The 15,151-nt window shown below is 41.6% G+C and overlaps 1 protein-coding gene across 2 annotated transcripts in view; it reads right to left on the reverse strand.

Annotated features, from left to right (window-relative positions):
- The window catches only part of MAGI2 (membrane associated guanylate kinase, WW and PDZ domain containing 2), a 724,927-nt gene extending 709,987 nt beyond the window's left edge, over positions 1-14,940 (reverse strand). For both annotated transcript variants that reach the window (XM_034063203.1, XM_034063202.1), the window contains exon 1: positions 14,618-14,940. In XM_034063203.1, the coding sequence (XP_033919094.1) occupies positions 14,618-14,918 (301 nt within the window). In that variant the 5' untranslated portion in view covers positions 14,919-14,940. The remainder of the gene's footprint in view (positions 1-14,617) is intronic.
- Between the last annotated feature and the right edge of the window lie 211 nt (positions 14,941-15,151).

Consider the following 15,151-nt stretch of genomic DNA (forward strand, 5'->3'; position numbering starts at 1 on the left):
AGAAATTGCCTCTCAGCAGTGACACGCACTGCTGATTTCAGAAAACATACACGAATAAACATGTGCATAAACTTTTGACTCAAAGCAATGCCACAGTAGTTCTGTCATCCATCAGATCTTAGGAGATAAACACAATGTGATGTTGGCTCTTGCTAGAAAGGCTTCCAAACCTAAAAGCTGCAACTAATTGGTGATTAAGTAGATAGCACTCTTCTCTCTGTGCATAACCAGGATCCAAGCAATGCAGCATGGAGCACTTGCTCCCAAGTTAGACAGATGTAACTAGGCTCAGAAAGACTGGTGAGAAAAGAAAGATGCTGCCTGGAAAATAAAAATACAAATTGAAGGGTTGGCATCTGCTTTCATTTTGTGCTTTTCAAAATTAAAAATAGGAGAAAGAAGGACATCTTTCAAATATTACTTGAGGAACTCCTAACCACGTCTACTCTTGCAGCAAGTGCCACTGGAAATTACTGTACAGATCTGCTCCATGGTCAGTGAGTCAAATTAGGAGCCCATTCAGGTTACCTGCCTGCAAGCATGTCTTCAGGGAGCACTCTATGAGGCCCTATATGACATTCCCAGCAGGAAGGCTCAGGTCCCTTAACACCGAAATAGCTATCCACTACTCACTGAAGTGTTTGAGGATGTTGCTGGACCTACTCTGTGCAGCTTCAGCTACCCCATCTTTCTAATGACATTGTGAGACAAACACACATAACAAAAAACAAAATTCTTCGGCACAGAATGACCTCCAACACCCCTCAAACACAGGTATTTTCATCTCCTGCTACAAGGACACGAGATGTCTTTTTTTCTGTCTGAAAATCCTGATCACTGGCTGAATTCAGGACAGCGAACAGCTGGAAGGGGAACGATACCAGTGCTGTTCTGTCACGTATAGCTTGGACTTTGCCTTTACAGGAGGATGGACTGTTAAGTCCAGGGCCTGAGCCAAAATCCAGCTCACTTATTCCCTCTTGAGAGAGGGTGCACAGAACATTACACATTTTCTTCACTGCACTGATGTGTGTCAGTGCCATGCACTGCAAACCAGCTGCCCTTTTTCAGGCCAGAGAAATCAGCTTTTCAATTTTTCCTTTGTCCTTAGCCCTACAGATCACTATGCCTGTAAAAAGCTTTGGTACTTTAATTATGAAATGCAAAACAACAGTGTGCTCATAATCAAATTCAGGACCAAAGTCTATCAGATTATATAACAAAGAGTGCTGTACAGTGCACAGTACTACATGGCTGTCTCAAGGAAACAAGAACTTTTTCATCAGTTGAGGTGTCCACGATGTGCTGCACTGGTTTTTGCCAGTTTTATTTAAAGAACCTAGAAGTACTGTGGCACATCAAAGCGGATTACAAAAAGGATTGAAGAACCTCAGCTGGATGCTGTCTTTAATGTTACACTACTCCTTTCTCCTGAGAAAGGAGGGTGGATTCAGCACAACCTAAGTATTGCTCCTTGAACAAGGCAAAATCCTACTCTGTTTTCTGATTGATCATCTCTTTCACTGTGCATAGGCCCCAGGCACTGAAAGAGGAGGACATGGAGTCCTTCTAGATGATCCTCCCAGTGACATGTACTCCAGCAGCTCAGGCAAGACATTTCTCACAGCAGGTAAGTGCTTAGGGAGTCCCCACAACCTTTCCTCCATGACAGCCTTGCCAAGGGGAGTGGTAGGGAAGGGTTTCCAGTGAGAAGTGAGAAACCAGTGCCAAAGAGGAGGTGAAAGCACAGTGAGATCAAAAGCTCACCACAAAGGGACAAAAGCACAGAGCCACAAAGTAGAACCTTTGGTGTAACTGGAACTGAAACGGCCTTAACAGAGCCCTGCCTAATATTACCAGATGTCCTAATAACATCAGGACAGTCCACTTCTCCACGATTCCTCGGGAGTTTGGAGGGATGTCATCTGACAATCCTAAAACCTCACCCTAACTTCTTGCAAGCTGCACTAAATCTAGGATTCTGCCATTAACCCCACTCAGTTTGGGTCAAAAGAGTGCAACATCAAGGCTCTGAAAGAAGCCACCATCCAGCAAAGCCTATCTGAAGTTCCCAGCATTGTGAAAAGTGAGAGGTTCCCACTGGGGCTTTAATCAGTATTTTGTACGTGTCACTTGGCAAACCAAGCTTTGCCCGCGGTAACACTTTTCAGAACTTCTCCTATTTCCAAAATAAATCAGGTGATTTAAAAAAAAAAAAAAAAAAAAAGGAGGGGGGGAATAAATACCTCAAAAAACCTCAAATAAATTATTTAGAATTTGCCACTGATCAGGCAGCAGCTTTAACAGGCATGAAGAATTTAAATCCATCTCTCATACAGTGTGCTTGATGCACCTACAAATCCAATCAGCAAAAAACCATAAATATCTCATTAAAATATATAAATGTATATTACTTTGGTTTCCTACACTTCACCACTTCCAGGGTATTTCTGAAATGCATTTTATTTTAGGAGACAACACTCCATCACATTCTGTCCTCTGCAAAGACCTTTGCACACTTGTGCTTCTTTGTTATTGACAAAGCTTCTGCATTACACGGGATTTCTCATGGAATTTAAAATAAACACCTACAAAAATATTCTACTCAGACAATCAACAGAAACACTCATTGAAGAGGATAAAGTTGAGGTTTTCTTGTTGTGTGCCTTCAGTTGGATGCATTACTTCTTGCATAGACTTTTAAATTACATTGCAAGGTTCTTCACTCTCTTATTGATTGACCTGAGATTTTTGGCAAGTCATTTCACCACTGTGCAGTTCTGTCTCTTCCTACCTATTCACTCTGTCTAATTAGCCTTTACAAACCCTTTGGGGCAGCAACTGCTTCTCACTGCCAGCTTGTAGTATCTTTCTCCATGGGATGTGATTTCAGTTGTTTCGATAGACTAAGAGGAACATCCATGTTTTAAAATATTAGGTTTATTAAGAATAAAAAGCAATTGCATTGAAGCAATATAGTGCCGGTTCTATTGGTAAACCATACCAATTTAGACAGATCCTTTCTTTCTAAAAAGCCAGACAGGCTTTACATAACAAGACAAATCACACCAAAAGAAAAACATACAAAGACAAGGCACATGGTAAAAATACAATCAGTAAGACTGTGAAACTCAGTGATTTCCCAGGAGTTTTTAAGAACAACATCTCAAAGCCTAGATCAGAAGACCAAAGATGTGAGGAAGTTTTGCGCAGTTCCAGCTTCACTCCCACACTGAAATTCAAGGAGGATGGTGAGGGCACCAAGGGGAGCTCCCTGTTGGGGAGCCTGAATAAGCTCTTTTTGTATAGGATTTTTAGAATCTGGAAGCTGTTCAGATCATTTAATAACATGAGTAATATTAGTGTCTAGAGAGATACATGTGAAGACTTCTGTTTTAAAGTCCTACCTGCAAATCTCTTTCCCAGCATCCTCCTCCTTGCTAGCTGGCCAGCTACAGAGGAATGAATTCTGCAGCTCACTGCAACCAATTTCTGCAGCAATTGGTGAGAAAGTCACTTACTACTGATTAGAAATCTACTTAATATTGACCTGAAATAATACTACTGGATCCCAACTGGATCTGCTACATCTCCTAACAGAAACTGATACTGCTCTGGTCACACACAGGAGATGCTTTCCAGGTATGGGGGCAACAAAAATCTTCAGTTTCTTCAACTTTTACAGTCAGAAACACTTTATTTTATTACCCTTAAAACACACATACAGACATGAGTCCCCATCAAGGCAGAGCAGCTGTTACACTTCTGCAAGTCAGATTAACTGCACACAACCCCCCTAAAGTATTTCGCACATATTTAAAGAAGACATTTTTGAATTTTATGGGTTCATCTGTTCTGAAGAGTATTTCAGTACATTAGTACTACAGGCATGACAAAAAAACTCAACATAAATACGAATCCAGAAGACCTTTTAATTAATATTTCAATTACTGACTTTTAATTAAGAAAAGCCAACATCTTGATTTGACTTTATTTTCCCAACAAAACCTCCAGTGCTGTGATGCAATTCTTTTCCTGAAATCTTTTAATGCTATTTTTACTGGAAAATTACCAAATAGAGTGAGTGTTGAAAAAGCCCTTTTTACTGGCTTATCAGAAATTCCAGTAATTCTAGAAGTTTACAGAGGGAAAATGTTCTTCCACAAGTAAATGGAGCAGATAAAAAGAAAAGCTAAATTCATCATTAAATTTATTCTCTGTACACAGTTGTCCTGCATTCTCCTCCCCATCCCACTCAGGGAGTGGAGGGAAAGGGGCGGTGAGCGAAGGGCTACATAGCCCTTAGTTGCCTGCTGGGTTTAAACCACAACCATAGCTAAGGGGTTTTGAACAGGCTTCACTAGCAGCAGCTGAAATGGAAAGACCGTGAGAAAAGAGACCTCTGCTACCAATAATAGAAGCTAGTTAGTCATAACTAGTTATTTTCTTTTAAAACATATTGCTCAACTTTTATCCACCTCATAGCTTCTATCACCAAGACTGAAATATTGTCAATTTGAGTTACAGATCCTATGTTAAAATTAAACATAGTATTTTCAATAACTATTACCAACAAAGTCATTATGGCTAACTCCGAATTTATGGTGAATACTTCCATACATTGCCATAGAAACTAAGACTCCCAAGTTGATATTGTCATGCTACTTGCTAGAACAAAAAGGCAACTGCTCTCACCGAAAGCTTTCAGGCTTTATGCATCACACAGTAGACTGTTGTAACAAACCCACACAGACAGCAAATCAGAAATACCAGCAAAAACAATCATTGTCAATATCATGAACAGGAGTCACAACCCACCTCCTGGTACCATCAACAGCAGAGTAGTCATCAAAGTTCATCTGAGCTTCGAGGACAGTTTCACAAAAGAACAGTGCAGCAGCTGTGCAGGAAATCTGGGGTTGATTATACTTTACCTAAGCAAAGCACACAATAGTTTAAACAGACAAAGTGTTCACCTCCTGCCTCAATCCTCTACAAGAGCTTAGCAGCTGCTGCTCCCACTCCATAAGGACTGCACTTCTGTGATGAGAGCACCTAGGTGCTCTATTAGGTTATTAACTCTGCCACAGGACTCTGACACTTTGAAATATAAAATGCTGTTCTTATAAAACTACAAGACAGAGAATTAAAATATAATGAGATTAATCCTTGTTTATACTAACGTACCATTTTTGGAAGCATAAGAGCAGCATACGTGACATTTATTAACGCAGAATTAGTACAAAGAAGGACTCAGGTGAGAACACAGCCATTTAATTTCATACAGAACCAGTCATTTGAGTGTAACACATGAGAAACTCTTCAGTACTCCTTATACAAGGTACAAACAGCAGCATTCCTCAGTTTGAAACCTGAGTTTAAAATCAAGCAAACAAAAAATGTGTGTGTTATAAGAATTTACATGTGAAGCGGATGTCCTGGAATTACACTGATGACCCACTTTTGTTTCCTTTCAGCTTCTGCAGCACAAGTTAGGTGTGGCTTTATGAAATGCTTCTATTTCATCCAAAATATGCAGATTAATGAAGGACTGCCATGAAGGAAACAAAGCTGGAAGATTAAAAAAAAAAAGGAAAGAAACAAAACCACATAAAATGTGCAATTTAACAAATCATATTCTACATTTCATTTTGACAAATGCAAGGACAATGTGATAGATGCAGATCCCAAGATTAAGTAAGTCAGTAATAAAGGACAACTTGTACCTGTTTGTAGGACTTCCACTCTGGAATACTAGTGTTACGTTAACACAGCTCCACAATTTACTTTCTAATATACAGTGCAGAAACTTCTGCTCATTATCTTCCTACTATTATTTTTCAGTTGTTCTATTCATAGCAAACCTATGAGAACTGCTCATAACTATAAAACCTATTTCTAGTTGCTTTCTTTCTGCATACTGAGGACACAGTATTTCATCTATTCCGAGTTTTTAAAAACAAACAAACTCACTATGACTCTGCAGACAGTGAATGATCTCAATTTTGTCCTCAGTGCTTGACCTAACAGACCTCCAAAGGATAACCCAATGTGATAATCTGGGATTCTGTGAACAATTTAGTATTTCTGGATAATTCAATGAAATAAGTGCCATCACTGCCTATAGAGACTACCATATGTTGTCAAGGCTCTGTCATGCATCTCCCAGATCAGGGACAATGGGAAATTGTTATACATGCTCGCTCCCATCAGAACAGGAATGATCTGGAATCAAAACAAGTTTCTGTATGATTTCTGAAGTAAATTCAAGCATAGAGAGTGGAAATATCTTACTGACACAACAAACTAGTTGGTGCTAATGCCAGACATTGGTGGCAAGTAGGGCTGTATGGCCTTTAAGAAAGAAAACGTATACGGGGGAAGCTCCTTGAAGTACACTGATTTGAACTAAGGATTACTGAGGACAGAAAAATGTGATACAGACATGTAAGGAGACATTACTGCATCTCACATATTCTTGTCTGTTAGTGGACATAGCTACTCTGTTTTGTCTACAAACCATGAAACACATGCATGCTTGGGTTTTAGTTCTGTTTTCACATGGCCAGGAACACCCAAACTGTAACCCTTCCTTCCCAAGATCAGCAGTCTGAAAAGAAAGGTGCAGAAATTACTTACTGCTTGTGGGCCAGCACTACTTCTGAAGATGAATGACACCACAACCATTTAGGTACCAGAGGAGGATGAAGAGTGGTAGTAAATGGAGTTCAATCCAGTGTGGCAGGTTACAAGTGGTGTTCTCCAGGGCTCAGTATTGGGCCCAGCTCTGTTTATAATCTTTATCAATGATCTGGATGAGGGCATAGAGTGCACCCTCAGTGAGTCTGCAGATATCACCAAATTGGGTGGGAGTGTTGATCTGCTTGAGGGCAGGAAGCTCTGCAGAGAGATCTGGACAAGCTGGAGCAATGGAGTGTGGATAATGGTATGAGGTTCAACAAGGCGCAGTGCTGGGTCCTGCACTTGGGCCACAACAACTCCAGGCAATGATACAGACTTGGATAAGAGTGGCTGGAAAGCTGCCTGGCGGAAAAGGACCTGGGGATTCTGACTGACGGCTGCTGAACATGAGCCACTGTGTGCCCAGGCAACCAAAAAGGCCAAGAGCATCCTGGCCTGTATCAGGTAGCAGGGCCAGGGCAGTGACCATCCTCCTGTATTGGGCACTGGTGAGGCTGCACCTCAAATCCTGTGCTAAGCTCTGGCGCCTTCATTACATGTGAGACATTGAGGTGCTGAAGAGGGTCGGGAGAAGGGCAACAAAGCTGGTGCAGGGCCTGGAGCACAAGTGTGATGGGGAACGGCTGAGGGACCCGGAACTGTTTAGCCTGGAGAAGAGAAAGCTCAGGGGAAAACTTCTTGCCCTCTACAACTGCCTGACAGGAGGCTGTAGCAAGGTGAGTGTCAGCCCCTTCTTCCAAGTAACAAGTGACAACACAAGCGGAAACGGCCTCTAGCTGCACCACGGGAGGTCTAGATTGGATTTCTTTACCATAAGGGTTGTCAAACACTGGAAGAGGCTGCCCATGGAAGCAGCAGAGTTACCATCCCTGGAGGTATTTAAGACACATGTAGATGTGGCACTTAACACATGGTTTAGTGGTGGACTTGGCAGTTCTGGGTTAACAGTTGGACTTGATGATCTTAAAGGCTGTTTCCAACTTAAACTATTCTGTGATCCTATGACTTCAATGTATTTTGAGGAACCAAAATACACATTTCCTGTGCTGTTTTCACCTGGGCTAGAGAATATCCCCAGGGCTGTACAGTCTCTCTTGAAATGACAGAACATCTGATGTCTAAAACCAGCGATATTTTAGTTTAATAATCTCTGAGGCTTCTTCTTCAGGCTTTCTCTCCCACATTTTACTTTTTCAATTTTGTTCCTTGTCTTACTTTCCTTCTTCTTGAGTTCATGCATTGTGGAAATAATCAAAGGCATCCAGAAGAAATGTCTCAAGTGGATAAGCAGAGTGAAACAGCATTATTAACACACTACTCATCATAACCTATGTAGAAACCTGCTGTGTTGACAGCAACATACCTTTTGATTAAGCTGTATGGACCCTAGAAATCTACATGCACTGACTGTGAGTTCAGAAATAATGCATTTGTGGTTCACTGACACACTAAAAAAGGTAAATACCATGGCAAGTATGGACAAACATTAGCCTTCTGTCAACTCTCCTTCTAGTGAAGAATCCAAATTATGAATAAGAGGTTTGAATAAACAATGAAGCTTTTTTAGGCAACTATTAAAACAATATTCAAAATGCAAGAACTGTTTTAGAGATTTTCAGTTGTCAAATCCCTTCACTCTTACATTTCTCTTGCTTCTGCCATTCCATTTTCCATTGTAGTAGCTTCAGCCTACAGTGATAAAACTACACAAATGGCCAACAACACTATTACACCTTCCTACTGGATAGATTTCCATGAGGTTGAAAGAAAGCTGATTCATAAAAATCAGGTGTTCTGAAGGGAAACTGTTGGAATCACAGCCCCTGTAACTTTAGAAAATTCATCTAGGGCCAACATTGCAACGACATTCATCAACAAAAACCAAAGACAGACACTTTTCCGTCAAAATCAATACCTTCAAACTCTGCACTACAGACTGCACCTGCCTGGGGAGGCAGCTAGTCAGTCTTATTTTAAAGCTTACGATCATTTTGTTTCCTACTGCAGCATACTGTGCCATACTGCACACTGCTTGCCCACAAGACTGAATGGGTTCATTGTCACTGTCATATAAATATGCATCAAAATGTGTATGAAAAACATTCTAGATTAGTACTGTAGCCCATACATATCATTATGTATTACATTCTTGTGTAGCAGTACTACACAGTCTTACACATTCTCAACCTACAAAGTTCCACAAATAGCTTTCTAAAAGAAAAAATACAGATATGCATGTATCATAGAATCACAGAATGGTTTGGATTGGAAACGACCTTAAAATCATCTAGTTCCAACCCTCCTGCCATGGTCAGGGACACCTCGCACTAAACCGTGTCATCCAAGGCTCCATCCAATCTGGCCTTGGAACACCACCAAGGATGGAGCATTCATAACTTCCTTGGGCAATCTGTTGCAGTGCCTCACCACCCTCACAGAAAGGGCCTTCTTCCTTACATCTAACCTAAACTTTCCCTGTTTAAATTTGAACCTATTAGCCCTTGTCCCCAGTGAAGAGTACAAATATACTCATGTATTTATAAACACGTATTATATATATGGAAGAAGAAAAAAATTACTTCCAAAATGTTAATGCAGCCAAATGATAGCATTATGTTCTTCGACACTTGCCTTGATGCTCTGCAGCAAAAATGTTTTCCCTTTCCTTTTTTTAATGTTTATACTGCTAAGAGGAAGAAGAACAAGAAACATCTGTTTCTGCAAGTACTGCAGCACTTTCCACCACTTTCTAAATCACAGTTATGTCCACCTCTTCACATAAATCCCTTCTGAAGAAGCACTTTCTCCATGTATACTTCTCCATGTATGCCACTTCTTTTATACAAAAAAATGTAGATAAATAATTTATCAACTTTTTCATGTCATGAAAGAAGCTCCTCATCTATAAGGAGTAAGGAGAAGATCACAAACACTGAAAGCAAGTTCTCAGAATCTGTATCTTTCATGAAATACTGAATTAATGCAGGTGAAGTTATAGGGTGCATAAAATTAGTCAGATGCAATTTTACCCCCTCATACAAGTACTTTCCTTTGATGTCAACAGTATCAACAGATGGACAAGTGTTAGTGCAAGATGAACTTTACCATATGTAACTCAACAGAAGTAAGCACAGCACTCTCAATTATTTCATTTCTTCAAGGAAATGGTGCACTAACAAAGTCATAGCTCCATCCTTTAATGGCACACTGATGGATATAATTCTACTGCCAATGAACCCATTGAGTTCTTGACATGAAACATCACAATCTCTCTGGAGGAGCTGAAGAATAAATCACAGGCAACATGAGTCAGAAGTCAGCTTCGATGGTCTTTAAATTAAGATGGACGCACATAAGAATGACATAAAGTAATGGTAAAAAGAGAACTCTGAATTCAATTTCTAAAGTAAAATACTAAGGAGCACAAATTAGGTCTGAAGAATAGGTTATTTTCAAAGCCTATGTTTGCATTAAATACCAGCAGTGCAACCATGCAGGTTTTCATAGTTCTTTGAGTTTGGTTTTTGCAACACCCTTGTGATTTTTATTTTTTTTTTAATTTAGAAAAATCGTGCAGCTTTCTAGTGTAGAATATTGCTCTATTAGCAAAGAAAATATTATCCAATATGCAATTTTTGGAAGATACTAAATATTGATACCTAGGAAGAAAAGACACCAACAGACAATTTGCATGCAGAGAGTATTTTAATGAACATAGGAAAGAATTACTGATGAACTTAAATAACCAAAGAATTTCTTAAAAACGTAATTATACACAAACCCACTACGAGGCTAAATCCCTGAGCCACAGATCACTAGGTGCTGGGGTGGTACTGTCCTGTCTTTTCACTCTTCGCTGGGAAACCACTGTCACCAGTAAAAGGACTAGGATGTGGAGGATGCAGGCCTCCAGTCTGTCTAGACTTGGCCATTCTTGTATTCATGCTAATGAGGGTCCAAGTCTTCTCCTGACTGGGAAAGCACTTGCAAATATGCCCAAGTACACCTACAGTTAGCTAAACCTTTTTGTGTATGCTTATTGTTAAGTCCACTATTAGACTGAGAAAGTAAAACTGGTTTTAAGTTTCACCTTACATTACATGCACTACATGCCTTTTTGCATAAGAAGCTATAGCATTGTGGGTTGAAGGTTAAAGTCTGATCATTTAGAGTTAAATCAAACATTAGAAAGTTAAAAGCATCAATATTATTTTTATTCCATATGGCCCAACCACTAAATAACTCTAAAAGTAAATGAAAATGCTCAGTTAGACCACATCGTTAACTTAGTATGTATGTGTCAGGCAGCAGCTCCAGGACAAAACCTGCTGCAGTGCTCCAGAGTTCTAAAATCCATGATTTCAGGCTGTTCCTTGGAATTCTGCTGAAGGCATCTGTGGAAGTTTATCATTCTATACAAAGAATAAAGATCCTATTTTATGCAGTACAACTGAGTTGGCTGTTCTTGCAACCCTTCAAACTAAAACCAAAGCTGCATTAGAACCTTGTGCACATTATGGACCTGTGTTGCCTACTGATGGAATCTCTAAAGAAAGATATTGTGGGTCTGAGATGGCAGTGATGAACCGAGAGTGGAACTGGAGAAAACATTGCTCCTCACATGACTCTTCCCCGTGTGACTACTTATCCAAATTAGGATGCCTTCCCTTAACGCATTGCTACTTTTACAACTACGCATCTGTGCATCTGTGGGAAGGAGATAGTACTTAATCTGAACTGCTCTGTATGTAAAAACAATCACATTTGAAATTCAGAAGTATTTCTTTCAGAAACAGTAAGACTCTTCACCAGAGAGAGTAGAAGGTCAGAATGCATAACATTTGCAAATATGCCCAACTACTTTGCCTGCTTTCAGTTCTCTCACTGAAAGGGTATATATTCAAAAAAGCATTTGACTTTACAGAGGAAACTCTGACTTTTTCATCTGATATCAAGGACATTTTTGCCATTGACTTCATCTGGGCCAAGATTTCACCCCATGTGTTTTAAGAGAATCTCTGTGATCCTGCCAACGGTAGCACAATAAGTGCCTCATGAAAAAAAAATGCTAACAAGAAAACCCAAACAGGAAATAGCCTCCAAGGAATACTTCTCTGCAAACTCTTACAATTAAGATTTAAAAATAACAACAATAATGGTTCTTACAATCTTTTCTCCCCATGCAAAACCAGGCAACAATTTCCTGCACTAAAACCTTATTTATCGGGTGTCACACTTAGGAGAGTTCTATATCAGATCATATTGTGGAACTGCTAATTATCTCATGATGTTTACTCCTCCTGATGATATACAGCAACTCCCACGTTGTGATTGTTTTTTTTCTAAGCTAGCATTTTTAGCTCAGTATGTTCAGCTCATATAAACCAGCAGTATTCCATTGGACTCTCTTAAAAGAAGTATTTCCCTTGTAATGTGGTAAAAAATTAAGTGTTTTATTATTTCAAAAAAGGAAGCCTTTATTCAAACATAATGTAATGAAAAATCATGAAAGCACCTTTCCTTTCCATACTTCAAAACAGCTAACACCTGCAAACTGAATTAGCCATTCCCTGACTTCATCTACAAGTGAATTTTCACTACTGAAATATCAAAACTTTCAAACAAGAGAAATACTCACAGTCTCTTAAGCATCACATCATAAATAGTGGTGTCCTACCTCCACATTTGTCTGACTTCATTCCTAGGCAGCACTGAAAAAGCAGCTACCATCACATGGTGCATTCAAGGTCATATTATTCTAACTGACAAAGATATCATTGATAAATTACCCAGAAACAACGATATAGAGTCATTAACCTTGTTCCAGCACATGAAAGGTGTTTCATAATTAAAAGGAGAAGGAAAGTTACAAAAACATATACAGATTTTATTGCCTAGGTTTTCTTCTCCTACACACTACTGCAAAGTACTGTTAGGGAATAGTAACGTGTTAACATAGATGCCTGCTGTCTGTGCTTTGCAACCAAGGGGTATAGAGATTAGACTGAATTACACTGGAGGAGGAGTCAGGTAGTAAAATACACAAACCAGTGACCTTTTAAAAAATAGGAAGTTGGATCCAGAAGGCCTCTCCCTTTGGCAAAGTGAAGGATGCTGGAGCAGAAGAAAGATCATTCCAGCCAGGAAGTCTCTCTCAGTCCAAGAATCTATGCTGAACTGTCACTTCCAAACACACAGTCATTTGGCCAGTGCTTTGACAACTTGAATTAAAAATGTAATGGATTGCATACTGAAGTGAAAATCATAGATAGATGATAGATGGATAGATAGATAGATAGATAGATAACTAGGTGGAATTTAGAATTCATCCTCTATGTTTCATTCAAGAAACTTGCAGCTATCCACAGACTAAAAGCCTGACTAATGTCCCTAATTTGCTGTATGACAGATATCTTTATTAAGGGTATACACATTAATGAATAACTGCTGAGTGCTTTGACTTAAGAGAAATATTAGAACAACAGTGAAGAGGTGGGACAGAGACTTTTTCATGCAGTAAATGACTGTGTACCCTTATCTTCTTGGTACTTCCATTGCTGCTTCTTTTTTGAATCCTATCACAGTAAGACCACTCATGCTAAAATTATTACTAAAAAGAAACTATAGAGCAGGTTTCCTGGAGTTCAGGTGCCCAGTGACGACACTATACTGAAAGACAGAATTCATTGTACTCCTTTCTAATCTTGAACTACTGTGCCTCCCTGCATTGCCTGACTACAAAGATATGATCTACAATATATTGCACAACTTACCCTAAAGGACAAACAGAAAAATCCCAGATCATGTCTGTGTTTAGAGGTTTGACCTTATGCATATAACTGAATATATCATAAAGTACATTCTGAAGGCCTGAGTGAAAGTCAGATTCTATCTACTGATTCTGTTGCGGTTGGATAAACCGTTAATAGACATATACTTCAAGCATCCAGACTTGTCACAAATGACACTTGGAACAATAACCACAGAACGTCAAGGAGAACTCTCCTGTATGTCCTCTGAGCAGAGGCTGCAGGCTACAGTTACCAAACACAGACACCTCTGATAAACATCATCTAACATTTTCCCACCACAGAAACCCCCAACTTTTTCGAGGCTGAGCTCAGTGCCGGGCTGAATCGTGTACTTTAGGGATTCCAGCCGCTGCACCATCCACGTCCAAGGAGCACCTACAAACTCGTTTCCCAGCGCAATTAACAGCTCCTGTGATTAAAACGCTACTGGGAAGCAGAAACCTCCTTACAAGCGTTCAGCTGCGAACAGCCCAACTCAGCATAGCTTGAAGAAGCCAGAAACACACATGTAAACAGCATCTGTGGCGTCTCTTCTTTACTGACTTTCCTGGAAACACATTAACCTATTACAGTACTTAGAAAACAAACAGGAGAAGCAGAGGAGACGCAAAAGTAGATCGCTCCCTCCTGAAAGTTTCTTTTCGCCTCTCCCTCCCACTTTTGCTGCTCTCCACGTACTCCCGCATTAGAGATCGCTTTCACCGGGTATCAAATGAATGACTTCTCTGCTCATGACATTCGAGAGATGCTGCAGCCGCCCTGGGTGCCAGCGGGAAGCAGGCGCGCAGCGCACACCCCCAAGCCCGGGAAGCCCCGCTCCGCCGCCGGCCCCCGCCGCCGCACCGGCCCCGGCAGCAGCATCAGCCGGTGCGGGGGGTGCGGCCCCTCCCGCCGCATGGCGAAGCGCTGCCACTGACGCACATTTAATTCGCCGGGCTGCGGGCACGGCGCGGCGCCGCTCGCATCCTCCCCCCGCCGGCGGGCAGGGGGAAAGTCAAACTGCAGCAACAAAGTTGGTCCCCCCCCGTTATCCCCAGACCTGCCCCGGTCCCTCCGGGGACTGTGGGGCAGCGGAGGTGCGGGGGAGCCCTCGCCCGCCTTACCTTGCTTGACGCACTTGAGCCGGATGGGGTCTTTGCAGTGCTTGATCACAGCCAGCACATCCCTGATGGTGAGCCCGGCCACAGGCGTCTCGTTCACCTCCAGCAGCAGCTCCTCCGGTACTAACTTGCTGCCGCCCTCATAGGCCACCTTGCCGGGCTTCACCTCCCCCAGGTAGGGGAACTGCCCGTTCTCGGCGCCCCCCTTCAGCTCGAAGCCCAGCTGTCCCTCCGGGTTCCTCACGATCACAATCTCGTGGACTCGGCTCGTCCAGTGGCTTTTCTTCTTCAAGCCCTTGGACATTGCCGTGGGGATGCTCTGCCCAACTCCCTCCCGGTATATTCCGTGCTCCTTCCCGCCCTCCCTCTAGTCCCCCCCTCCCCGGGGCAGCCGGGCTTCTCCGGGGCAGGCTCGGGGCGGGCGGGGAGCGGCCGGCCAACGGGAGGGAGGGAGCGGCGGCCCCGCGGGGCTGCGGAGCTGGGTCGGGGAGCGCCTCACTGCCCTCTCCGGCCGGCTTTAGCTGATATCCATGGCAG

This window comes from Melopsittacus undulatus, chromosome 5 (genome assembly GCF_012275295.1).
Source record: "Melopsittacus undulatus isolate bMelUnd1 chromosome 5, bMelUnd1.mat.Z, whole genome shotgun sequence".
Classification (NCBI taxonomy): domain Eukaryota; kingdom Metazoa; phylum Chordata; class Aves; order Psittaciformes; family Psittaculidae; genus Melopsittacus; species Melopsittacus undulatus.